The sequence below is a fragment of the Ornithorhynchus anatinus genome, chromosome X5 (assembly GCF_004115215.2).
Source record: "Ornithorhynchus anatinus isolate Pmale09 chromosome X5, mOrnAna1.pri.v4, whole genome shotgun sequence".
NCBI lineage: Eukaryota > Metazoa > Chordata > Mammalia > Monotremata > Ornithorhynchidae > Ornithorhynchus > Ornithorhynchus anatinus.
The window spans coordinates 31225882-31238124 of NC_041753.1; the positions used below are offsets into that span (position 1 = coordinate 31225882).

Here is a 12243-nt window from a genome sequence, read left to right on the forward strand (position 1 = left end):
AAATCCCTAGTGCAAAATGCAATGTTTAAATTTAAAGGAGATATTTCACATTTAAATTCAATTACACACAAATTGATTAATAATAAACAGTGCAATACCTCTCTTGCCCCTCCAAGTTGTATAAGGCATGTCTTTTGGAAAACTTCAATGAATAGTTAATGAAAATATTTTTAAAGACAGGAATTACTCATATGCTGCAATAAACCCAAGTTCTAAATATGAGAATGCAGGTTCATCAAAAACAGAATAATTACACATATTTATGAAGCTTTCTACCCTGGAAGGATGTAGAGGTGGCTTGGGGATTTTTACAGCAACTAAAAACTTCTAGAGACAGATTTTATTTACATCACTAAAATTATTTAAATGCATAGATTAATTATCTTCTTAGTTGTCTTCATTACTTAATTCTGATAAGCTGAAAATAACAGCAGGGAGCAAAGAAAGAGAAGGGAATTATAAAAGTCCTGTTAACTTTAATGAGGGCTTTACTCCTTTCTCCTTTTAAAATGAAGTTCTGCTCTCTTCTGGAAGCTACGAGAATTACAGCGAATTTAACAAATCAAAATGAAAAAGTTTCAGTTTCTGGTTCCTTTTAGAGGGGTTCTTCTGGGGAAAATGGGTTGATTCTGTCTTAAAAATATTCAGCACTTTATGTGATATGTGAATTCAAAATCCAATAAAATAGAGTGAGCTTTTCACTTTTGCTCCTAGCAGTGTGCCGAATGTTTCTTTCTAGCTGCTTTATACAGACTACTTGATGACGATTATTTGTCCGGGAGTGGGTTGCTCACTTTGCAGGATATCAACTCCTTCCTATCTCCTTCTCTGCTTTCAACTGGACTTGGGTTGTCTCACTGCTTATTAGCAATGGAGGTATTATAGAGGAAAGGACAGGAGGGTAATGCCGAGCCAACAGCCTAATAGCTTTTTTTTTTTAAACTCTTTTTCTGCTTTAAAATTGAAATATATAATACAGGGGGCCTGGCAAGAGGGTTTTGTTACCAACTAGCAATTGAACTGGGCCCCACCTGACTGTTTGATTTGGTTTTCAAAACCACTACTGATTTGGATTTCATCCTCTGACTAAGGGTAACAGATCTGGGATCAATGAAATTTAATAATAATAATAATGTTGGTATTTGTTAAGCGCTTACTATGTGCCGAGCACTGTTCTAAGCGCTGGGGTAGACACAGGGGAATCAGGTTGTCCCACGTGGGGCTCACAGTCTTAATCCCCATTTTACAGATGAGGTAACTGAGGCACAGAGAAGTTAAGTGACTTGCCCACAGTCACACAGCTGACAAGTGGCCGAGCCGGGATTTGAACCCATGACCTCTGACTCCAAAGCCCATGCTCTTTCCACTGAGCCACGCTGCTTCTCAACTTTACAGAATCAGCGTGTCCTAGTGGAAAGGCCACAGGGCTGGGAGTCAGAGGACTTGGGTTCTAATCCCGGTTCTGCCACTTCCATTCAATCGTATTTATTGAGCACTTACTGAGTACAGAGCACTGTACTAAGTGCTAGGGAGAGTATGACACAATAAGCAGATACATTCCCATCACTTACCTTCTGTGTAAACTTGGGCAAGTCACTTAATGGCTCGTGTCTCGGTTTTCTGATCCGTAAAATGGGGCTTCAATACTTGTTTCTCCCTCCTACTTGGACTCCATGCCTCGTGTGGGACAGGGACTATGATCGGCCTGATTATCTTGTATCTACCCCAATACTCAGTAAAGTGCTTAGCATATATGCCGCAATTGTTATTCATTGCAGGAGGGAAGAAGCAAGCAAGGTGAGATAGGGCTCTTGTCCAAAAGGTGGAGATTCTGGGAAAGGAGGCCTGAAAGAACTAGGTGGTGGGAGAAAATGGGAGTTGCCTTTAGTAACGGAAACTGGCTAGAAGGAAGTCATTGGAAAGAGTAAGGGCCTTGGAACAATCTGGGAGAGTTCACTGTGGACAGGGAACATGCCTACTGAATCTGTTGTATTGTTCTCACCCAAGTGCTTAGTACAGTGTTCTGCACACAGTACGTGCTCAGTGAATACCAGTGATTGATTGAGAGGGCCCCCTAATAATATTTGTGGTATTGGTTAAGCGCTACGTGCCAAGCACAGTACTAATTACTGGAGTAGACGCAAGACAATCGTGTTGGACAAAGTCCATGTCCCACTTGGGGGCTCACGATCTTAATGCCCATTTTACACATGAGGTAACTGAGGCACAAAGAAGTGAAGTGACTTGCCCAAGGTCACATAGCAGACAAGTAGCAGAGCTGGGATTAGAACCCAGCTCTCTGACTTCTAGGACTGTGCCCTTTCCACTAGACCCCACTGCTTTAGTAGTAGCTCTGCTACTGCTTTCTTACCCCTATGAGAGGAGCAGCCTTCAGCCCAGCCAGAGAGGGTCACCTTCACCTGAGGAAACAGAAGGACTGGAGTGGAGATCTGGTGAGGAGTTCCTGCATCTGCATCACTGGGCCCAGTGCCACATGGCAGAGTTGACAGCCTTAGCTGGCAATGCCAGGCTGACTGCTACCACTGATACCGGCGATGGGGCCCACACTGCCTGCCCATGGATTATTGGTCAGTTACTAATCAGCCTGGATTAGCCTCAAAACAGGGATTTGAAGGCTAACTGATACTGAGCATTTTTTGTGGAATTGCCTGGGAAATCTGTGTGGGTAGCTGAGCAGTCTTCTCGCCTATGAGCTCCATGTGGGCAGTGATTGTGTTTACTAACTCTATTGTAATGTCAGTCATTCAGTTGCATTTATCGAGTGCTTACCATCTACAGAACACTGTATTAAGCACTTGGGAGTGTACAATATAACAGACACATTCCCTGACCACATCTTCACTACCCTCTGCACTACTGCACTGTGGTAAATGCTCAAAACAACACTGATTGGCTGGTTGGTTGATTGCTTGGCTCTACTTAGATTCAAATTCTCCTTATCTTATATTTGCTAGTGGGTGTCACTATTGAAGATGCCCAACATAACAGGGTTCTGGGTGGGGAATGATCTAAGCATCAGAAGGAATCCATCATATTTATTGAGCATTTACTGTGTGCAGAACACAGTCTAAGTGCTTGGGAAAGTACAATACGACAGAATTGGTAGACACCTTCTCTGTCCACAACGAATGTCTGCAGTTAAGTGATTTGTACAAACAGTGATGTGCAGGAGGTTTGTACAGATTTACTTTTACTCCTTTTGTACCCACTTACCCTATTTGGTATGTTGCTCCCCCCTTTCCCTCTTGATATATGTATATCATGGGGAGAGAGACGGAGGAGAAAGGGAAAGGAGAGAGATAGAGGAGAGAGATGGGGAGAGAGAGAGATAGGGGAGAGAGACAGAGGAGAGAGAGATGGTGGGGAAGGAGGGGGGGGAAGGAGAGAAAGAGGAGAAGGAGAGAGAGAGGGGAAGGAGAGTGAGAAGGGAAGGAGAGGGTGGGAGGAGAGAAAGGAGAGAGGGGCAAGAGGGGGGGAGAGGGAGAGATTTCACATTAGGGAAAACTCACATTAATGTACACACACCCTGATCGATAGCACGTGTCTGCGCATGATTATCCTCCCCCACCATATCCAGACAAACACATGTTGTTGGAAGAATGTTCCCTAATCCCCCAACAATGTTCTACCCATAACATGTAGTGAAAACATATGTTAGAGGAGTACTGGCTGTATATGTAATCTGAAATTCTGAAAATAACAAACTTTCCCAATAGGCCAATTTTTAAAACCATTTTCACTTTATACTCTTCTTATTTTATGTTCTGACAAAGAGCCTTATCTGCTTTCACACTGTATCTGTTCCACCAACTGATGTAAGCTTTCTGAGGTCAGGGTTTTCTATAGCTTTGTCACACCACCTAACATTATTAAAACAACCTAAGAATGATAAATGGCAGCAATAACTGATGCTTGTAAATGGAATGCAACCATAAATGGCAATTACAAACAGTAGTTAACAAACGCATCTTCAAGCAGTGAACCAAAAGGCAATCATACCGACTCCTCGAGTAGTCTCAGACAAACTATTTACTAAATTAAGAATATTATCTTCTAAGTCATTTTAAAACTAAGATGGCTTTTTTTGGTGAACTCTGGCTTTCAAAGTTTGGTCAAAGACTTCTGATTAAGATCAATGGAAGCAGGTAAAGGAAACACTATATTGGGAGCTAGCTGACCCAACCTGATTTGCCACCTTCCCATGGCTTAGTCCAATTTTGAGGCATATTTGAACCTCAAAGTACTCACAAGTAGCAGAGTGCTTTGGGGTTTGGGTGGTAGAATACCCATATTGAACTTTGTTAGAAAACCAAATTGGAATGTTCGACTCTAATGAACTGAAGCTGCAATTTCTACTAAATGTGCCTACACTATTCTTTTTGGTAACTGGAATCTGTATTTCCTCACGACCTCGAAATGTTCGATTGTTATAGCTTCTCTAGGATTTGATTTTTTGCTCCTGATGCCTTCCATGACAGTTTCAGTGCAGTAAAATCTTGCAATTTATGCTCTTAAGAAGAAACCTAAGTGTGACTCAGGCTCTTACCCAGTCTGGTTTTTATTAATAGTTAGATTTACAGCATAGGCATTAACACTTTTTTTCAGTTGCTTTCTAGGCTGAGGGGGTTTGCAATAGGAGAGCAGCAGCGATTCAGTGCTCAGAGGGTCCTCCCGTTAGACTACTAATACTTGAATGGAAGAAGGGGTGGACCAGAAAGGGTTACAACAGCCCAGATCAACAATGATGGATCCAGAAAAGAGACAGTCAGGCAGTCTGGGAGAGAAGGGTTCCTGGACTAGTGGCAAAGGACATAACATACTCTGACTCTCTGAGAGTTGCTGATTCAGTATCTTCTTCTACATGCCACCAGAGACTGAGAAAATATCAAAGCCAGGTGGGCTCTGCCACTTGTCAGACTTTGGGCAAGTCATTTAACTTTTTTGTGCCTCAGTTACCTCATCTGTAAAATGGGGACTAAGACTGTGAGCCCCATGTGGGACAACCTGATTACCTTGTATCTACTCCAGCTCTTAGAATAGTGCTTGGCACATAGTAAGTGCTTAACAAATAACATCATCATTATTATTATTGTCATTATTATTATAAATATTGCTAGGTCCACTCAACCCAGCTCTGCCCACTTTTAATAGGGTGCAAAATGAACACTCACTTGAAACACTCTCTAGACTGTAAGCTCCTTGTGAGGAGGGGATGTGTCTACCAACTCTGTTATATTACACTTTCCCAAGTGCTTAGTACAGTATTTTGCACACAGTAAGTCCTCAACAAATACAAATGATTGAAACATGACTCTGATGTTCCAAACTTTTTCCTCTAACATATATTATGGATTTATAATACACATCCATGGACTTACCTACTCCCTACTTGAAATGTATACAGTTTGTCAAATTTTAATGCTATAGCCAACTGGGGAACAATTCAAACAATTGATTCTCCTATTATTTTTCATTTTTTACTTCAATATACTAGTCTTCCTTCTTTCCTGAGTCAATATCCTTAACTTCTTCTTTGGTAAATGCTTCTCAGTCTATCCCATCTCAGGGAAAATCTTTTCTTTGGTACCTCATATTTCCACTTAGGTTCCTACTAGATCTTGTTTGAAACACAAAAGGTTCTAGATCAGGTGTTATGTCAGTTTATGCCAACAAATGTATCAAAACTAGAGAAAGACTATCAGAAAGAAGATGTGGATGCATTTTCAATCTTTCAACTGTCAAAAAATTGTGTCCTTTACACCATATCACTTGTTGGCAGTGAAAGCGGCACAATGGAACAAAAAACTAGTAAAAATTAAACTACATTCATTGGTTTCAAACCAAACCACTGGCTATTTTACTGTCCTGATTTTGTATCTACAATCTAAACCAAAATTCTGTGAAAATATTCCATTCAAAATTTTCATTATCATCACTCACAACGAACTGTGATGACTCTTGGAAAATGCCTTAAACTTTTTACAAAAAGTGGTGGCCTGCCTGGAAATTTTTTTCTCTGTTGTAGGCTCCACACCAAATGTTCACTCTTCTAAGGGACTTTCTTTAAAGTGACAGGCATGTAGAAAAGGAATTTCAAAGTCTAAGTAGCCTTTCCTGGCCTTTCTGCTGCCAGATTCAAACTAGGAATCGAACTAGTATTCAAACTAGGATTCAAATCAAACTAGGATTCAAATTCAAACTAGAAACAGCATGGCTTAGTGGAAAGAGCACAGACTTGGAAGTCAGAGGTTGTGGGTTCTAATCCTGGCTCCACCACCTGTCAGCTGTGTGACTTTGGGCAAGTCATTTAACTTCTTTGTGCCTCAGTTACCTCATCTGTAAAATGGGGATTAAGACCATAAGCCCCATGTGGGACAACTTGATTACCTTGTATCTACCCCAGGACTTAGAACAGTGCTTGGCACATAGTAAGCACTTAATAAATACCATCAAAAAAAAAAAGTCATCTTGAGCCACCTGTAAACTTGGAGCATTTGGGATTTTTACCCAACATGGACAACAATTGAACTGTCACTTCATCAATAAGTCTCCATCAGCTGAGCAACCTGTGCAATTGTAACAGGAATATTACTGAATCCCAATACAGCTGCAGCAGTCTAGAATTTTTACCACCCCTCTCCCAGCTGTATCTGACCCATAGCCTATTTATTCATATCAGGTGCTATTCCAGAGATTATGTTTTAGAATTACTAAATAAACATTAGCTCTGCATGTCTTGAGCAGAGTGAATTGAAAACATGCCAACTTGATCATTATCACTAACAGATTTCTTAATTAGCTTGCTGATATTATCAATAACAGTTCAGTTTCAATACGTGTCATCAAGTTATATTTAAAATGAGCACTTCCTTCCACTACTACTTTGGATGTTCCAGTTCTTTTCAAATCAAGATGCGATTTGAATGCAGGCATACTGCTGGTTACAAGCTATCCCATGATACTGACAACTCGGGGATGCATGTGGTATCTTTGATACCTTACTTCCGGTTACAACCACCCCACAATATAATCACCTCCAGGGATTCAACCTCTGTGGTTGTTAGGCAAAAGTCCCATCACCCCGACATTTTGGCTGGGACCTTGAGATAAGTAAATCCCACCTGGGCTCAGATGATGCAATCAACAGCAAATGGATCTTAGAGGATGCTCTGTGGACTCTGGGTGTCAAAAGTGGCCCTTTCGCTGATAAAGAGGTTGCAAAACCAGGGAGGTGACTTCATTTAGAAATGCAGGATGCAGATGTTGCTGAGTCAACTCATTCAGAGGAATCATTGGTGAACGAGTACCTCAGAGTTGGTACTCTGAGAGAACTCTGACAATCAATCCAGGGCATCATTGCAAGATGGTAAAATGGATTAAGTTAGGGTCCCACCATCATAAGGTAAGATTTGGGGGTAAAAAATGTCTTGCATCACTTTTCAAGCAGATGAATTTATAAAATGATTGAAGACTGATGAAGATGAGTTCAAAGAGGTATGAGGGGGTGTTCCAAAGAAGCTAGTCTGCTACAAACTATCATGAAGTGTCAAGAAGAAGGTTGCTGTGCAACCTAAATTGGACAGGCGCGTCAATAAAGATGAAAAACTGCTACCGCTGGCAGCAGAATAAGCTTCTACTTTGGCAGCCTCTTGAAAAGACTCATAATCATACTACCACTTGGCATTTACTTAATGTCGGATGCTGTACTATGTAACCACATAAAGGAATATCAGCTATTTTTCCTGAGATCGGGGAACAGACACCAATTCAGAATATATAAGCCTGTGGGGAAACACACCCCATGATATAGTCATTTAGTATACAGCCATAATTTCAAGGAACCTAACTCAGCTAGATTGTGGGATACCCCTGTAGTGTATCCAAATTTCCAAAGAAAGCAAGCATTTGAGGAACCGTCTATCGTTTAAACATGACTCTCAAAACCAAGCCCTGTTTTTCTAAATAATGTCAGATACAATTCTTTTCCCCCCTTGGATGATTTTGTCTTCATGGGCCTAAAACTCTACATTCTACCATCATGGTGGATTGTAATATATGATCATTTCCATCATCATCACACCCAATGCTAGTAGTGGTTAGAAATGACCATTCCGACTAAATTATCTGGAGATGGCACCTGAGTCCGTGTAGTTCTGCTCATGGATAGGCTTGCTTGAGAAAAAGAAATCTGTGCTCATATTAAGTATATTCTATTAAATGGAGTGCACATGTTATGGCTTTGTTTTCCACTGACTCCTATACTAGCCTCCCATGTGCCCCCTCACTCTCAGCCCTAGCTGACTCCTATGATGATGGTGAGGCCATCATCCACCTACCCATTCCCTTGCTCACCTGCTTCTGCTCTATACCAGAACCACCCACCTGCTACATTTTGACAATTTTTCCCTCTCCTCCCTACCACCCCCCCGTGACCCTTGGACCAACTTGGCTTCATTCAGAGGTAGGAGAGTGATCCGAGGACCAGACATCTATGGGGTTGGGATGGGGCGAGTCAAATAATCTCGGTGGTCACATGGAGGCATAGTCAGGCCAGCTATTTAAATTTCCTTATTTTGTTCACTAGAGCCTTCATCACTATTAGAGATTTGAGTTAGCTGTCATTCAGTCTGGGCTGTACAACTTTTCCTCATGGAAGAGCAGGAAGTTTCCTTTACTGGTCCTTATTGTGGAGCATTCTCCTGATGTGCTCCCAGCTGGTAAGAAGGAGAGGCAGCTGGTGCTAGAGGCTTTTTTTCAAAATCCTTCTCCAAGGGCCTATAGTCATATATCCACTGTCTCGTGACAAATCCTGATGATTTTTCCTGCTCAACATTTCCCGGGTCAGCACCTTCCTCTCTACTTTAATAGCTACCCTTTTGGTACAAGCTCTGGTCATAGCACATCTATTTACTGAGTGTTTACTGTGTGCAGAGAACTATACTATGTGCTTGGGAAAGTATGATATACCAGAGTTGGTAGATGCATTCCCTGCCCCAAATCGGTACGTCACGGTGCTGCAAGCATCATCTTCTTGAAGGGTCGCTCGGCACACAACTCACTGCTCTTCAAGACCCTCATATCCCTCTACATCAAGCAAGAATGCCCCACAGTTGGCTTTGAGACTCTCCACCGCCTCAACCCACCTTACATATCTGCTCTCTTTAACCTGTCATTCCCCAACCCACTCTCTTTGTTCCTCACGCTAGTCTTCAAACTCTCCTCCCTCCATCCCCTTGCTCATGCTGTTCCCCCGCCTCAAAATCTGACAGACTGTAGCTCACCCTGAAGTCCATCTCGTTCAACATGACTTCCCAATTAATTCCCAGCATTCCAGTCATATAAATCCATCAGCCATCTCTAGCACTTATACATTTACTTATGCCCAGCCTCAGCATGCATATACGTGTACTCAATTGTTCATTCAGTTTTTTCATTTCAATTACTCTGTCCGTAAATACTTTGACATCCGTCTTCTTTATTAAAGTGTAAGCTCTCCGTGGGCATGGAATGTGTCATTTGCTTATTTTGTACTTCCAAAGTACTTAGTACAGTACACTGCACCCAGTGAGTGATCAATAAATGCTATTATTACTACTGGCGAGGAAAATTACTAGGGGTTTTAGATTTATCTATGAATTTAAATTAATCCTGGGGAAGGCTGTCCTTTGCATATTTCTATCTGGGGTAATTTCTCTGGGCTGACCCTCCTGGTGAGCTGGGCTCTGGATGGCAGCTATAGCACAAGGTAAAATGGGGGAGGGCAGGGAGCAAGTTTGAAGGCAAGAGTTTATGCTCTACTAGCATTGAGGCCCCATGCAGGGATAATTGCCCCAGGGCCTGCACCCCCTACAGATGTTCCCGCTCTGGGTTCCATTAATTTGTTCTGTCAGGAGTCAGCTGTTTATCTGGTTCAATCGTTTTGATATAAGGCATCAGGCTGCAAGGCCATTTGGCATTAAGTTTTTGAAGACTTCCAAGATTAGAATCAGTACAGCAATATATCCACTTTTCCTTATCCCACATGGAGAAGGCTCACACTGCCTTCAACCTCAAAAGGTGAAGTGGAGAACACTGAAGACATAAACTGTTAGGGGCTTCAAAACAGCTGACAAAATTAGGCACAAAGACAGTTAATCCCACGGGGGAAAAAATAAAAGAGGCTCTACATTCGGTTCTTGTTTTACAAAGGATTTGATCACCAAACTACTAGCTCACGGCACATGACTGGAAAATCTCAGCAGAAGCAGCACAGTTTATGAAGACAGGAAAATAAACTCCACTCCAGCCCCTTGAGGAAATCAGATTTCAACCTGCACTATCTGAGCCATACCTTTTGAGAGGATAAATATAAGATTTCAACTTCTAAGGTTGTTGAACTATAACTTGCCCGAACACTTAATGTCAAGCTTTCACTGAATCAAACAGAAACCAGGTAATCCAAAATCAAAATATTGTACTTACATAAATTACTAAAATTCCTTGGGCAGTTAAAGAATCCCCAAATGGACAATTGCAATGACGCATTCTTGCCAGAACTTGGGCTACTGCACTTGCAAAGGTAATGTATGCCTGAAAAACTATCTCCATAATTTAAAGAATACTATTTTTTTAATCTCCCTCACCAATCAGGAAATTTTTAATATAAAAAAAATCTTATAAGTACCTTTTCTAAAGTGAGGAGGTTTATTTCAGATTGCAAATGAACTTCTGGTTTGCTGCACTGCTGATCCTTGAACTGCTGAAACTCTTTTTCCAAAATCTTATACTTTTTTTCAGCATCAATGAGCTAGATTAAGAATAAAGAAATGCCAAGTTATAAAATCCACTCAAATTGAAGTACTTAAACAATGAAACAAAGGAAATATATCACAAACTTGGGATGGGTCCCTGGATATTTTAATTTAGACAACTAAATGACAGAAAGCAGACCCTAAAAAACTGTTTCATAAGTAAGGGTTTTCTGGGAGTTGGGAAACAGAAATTGACAGCACAATCTTTTTACAAATGAAAGAAAACGTTTGCCCTTTCTTAATGGAGAGAAGAATATGCATCAACACTCCACTGAAATTTCTTTAAGATGACAGATGTTTTAATAAAAATGAAACCCAACACAGTGGAGTTAAGTTTATAGTTCATGCTCAAGTAATAAAAGGCTGTTATAACAATGAATTTCATCATTATTAATGTATCTCAACTAGACCTTATTCAAAAATGCCTGGAAAAGAAAGTAATGTTTGAATGAATGACAGTATTAATCCTTTAGATAATTAAACAAATCATGTTCCTGGCACTTTCAACCTGAGTAGGTTTGAAATGTTAAGAAAATGCCTAACCAAATGGAGCTTAAATCACTTACTGGAAAAAGGAGGAGGAGGAAAAGATGTAGAGCCTCAGTTTATGCCAATTTTTAGAAAAAATTCACACTTAACTCACTCATTAATGAACCTCAACTCTTTCCATCTCTCACTGTTTCTGTGGATGAGTCCATCCACTCTCTCTCTGTTAGTCACAAACCTCTTGAAAGCAAAGCTGGGAAAAAATCCAGGGCACTAGTAATTGCTAAACATTACAACCATAATTTGCTTAAAAGCAGCAAAAATAAAAGCTAGGATGAAGACTGTACCGCTTTTAAAAACACAGAGACTTAGCGATTTGAAGACCAAGGATATCTTCAGATGGGTAGTGTTATCATCAGCTTTCTATTAAAGCCCTCTATAAAGAAATCCACCAACCAAATTATAAACCCCAAATAGCAGAAACATTCAAAAAAATTACCAAGTGATCATGTTTCTGCTTCTTATAACTCAAAGAGACAAACCTATAAGCAGGTAATCAATTCTCTCAAAGAACGTGTTCATGCTTTGGACATACAATATAGGAACGACTAAATGTCACAGTGTGACCCTTGGAAGATGCGATTGGCTGAATGATGAATCCCTGCTACATCTGCAGCAGATGTCTTGGCAGGTGACTGCAGCAGCTACTTCTAGGGAGCTCTGACCACCACTGAGCCTTTCTGCCAGGCGCCTGTCAGCTGTTCTGGTGCTATGAAACAGCTGACACGCAGAAGCCTTGGCCATATGCCATGGACCAGAAAAGTAATACAATTTAAAAGTAAATTAATAGGCAAGGAAAAGAGGTTCTCCACATGTTAATATATTTGTCTTTCAAAGGGCTCTAATAGAAGGCTTATGATCCACCACAAGGCAAAGAACAAATGGT

At 40.9% G+C, this 12243-nt stretch overlaps 1 protein-coding gene across 4 annotated transcripts in view; it reads right to left on the reverse strand.

Moving 5' to 3' along the window:
• The window catches only part of CEP120 (centrosomal protein 120), a 70630-nt gene that overhangs the window by 15082 nt on the left and 43305 nt on the right, over nucleotides 1-12243 (reverse strand). For all 4 annotated transcript variants that reach the window (XM_029055939.2, XM_029055940.2, XM_029055937.2 and 1 more), the window contains one exon: nucleotides 10685-10807. In XM_029055939.2, the coding sequence (XP_028911772.1) occupies nucleotides 10685-10807 (123 nt within the window). The remainder of the gene's footprint in view (nucleotides 1-10684; nucleotides 10808-12243) is intronic.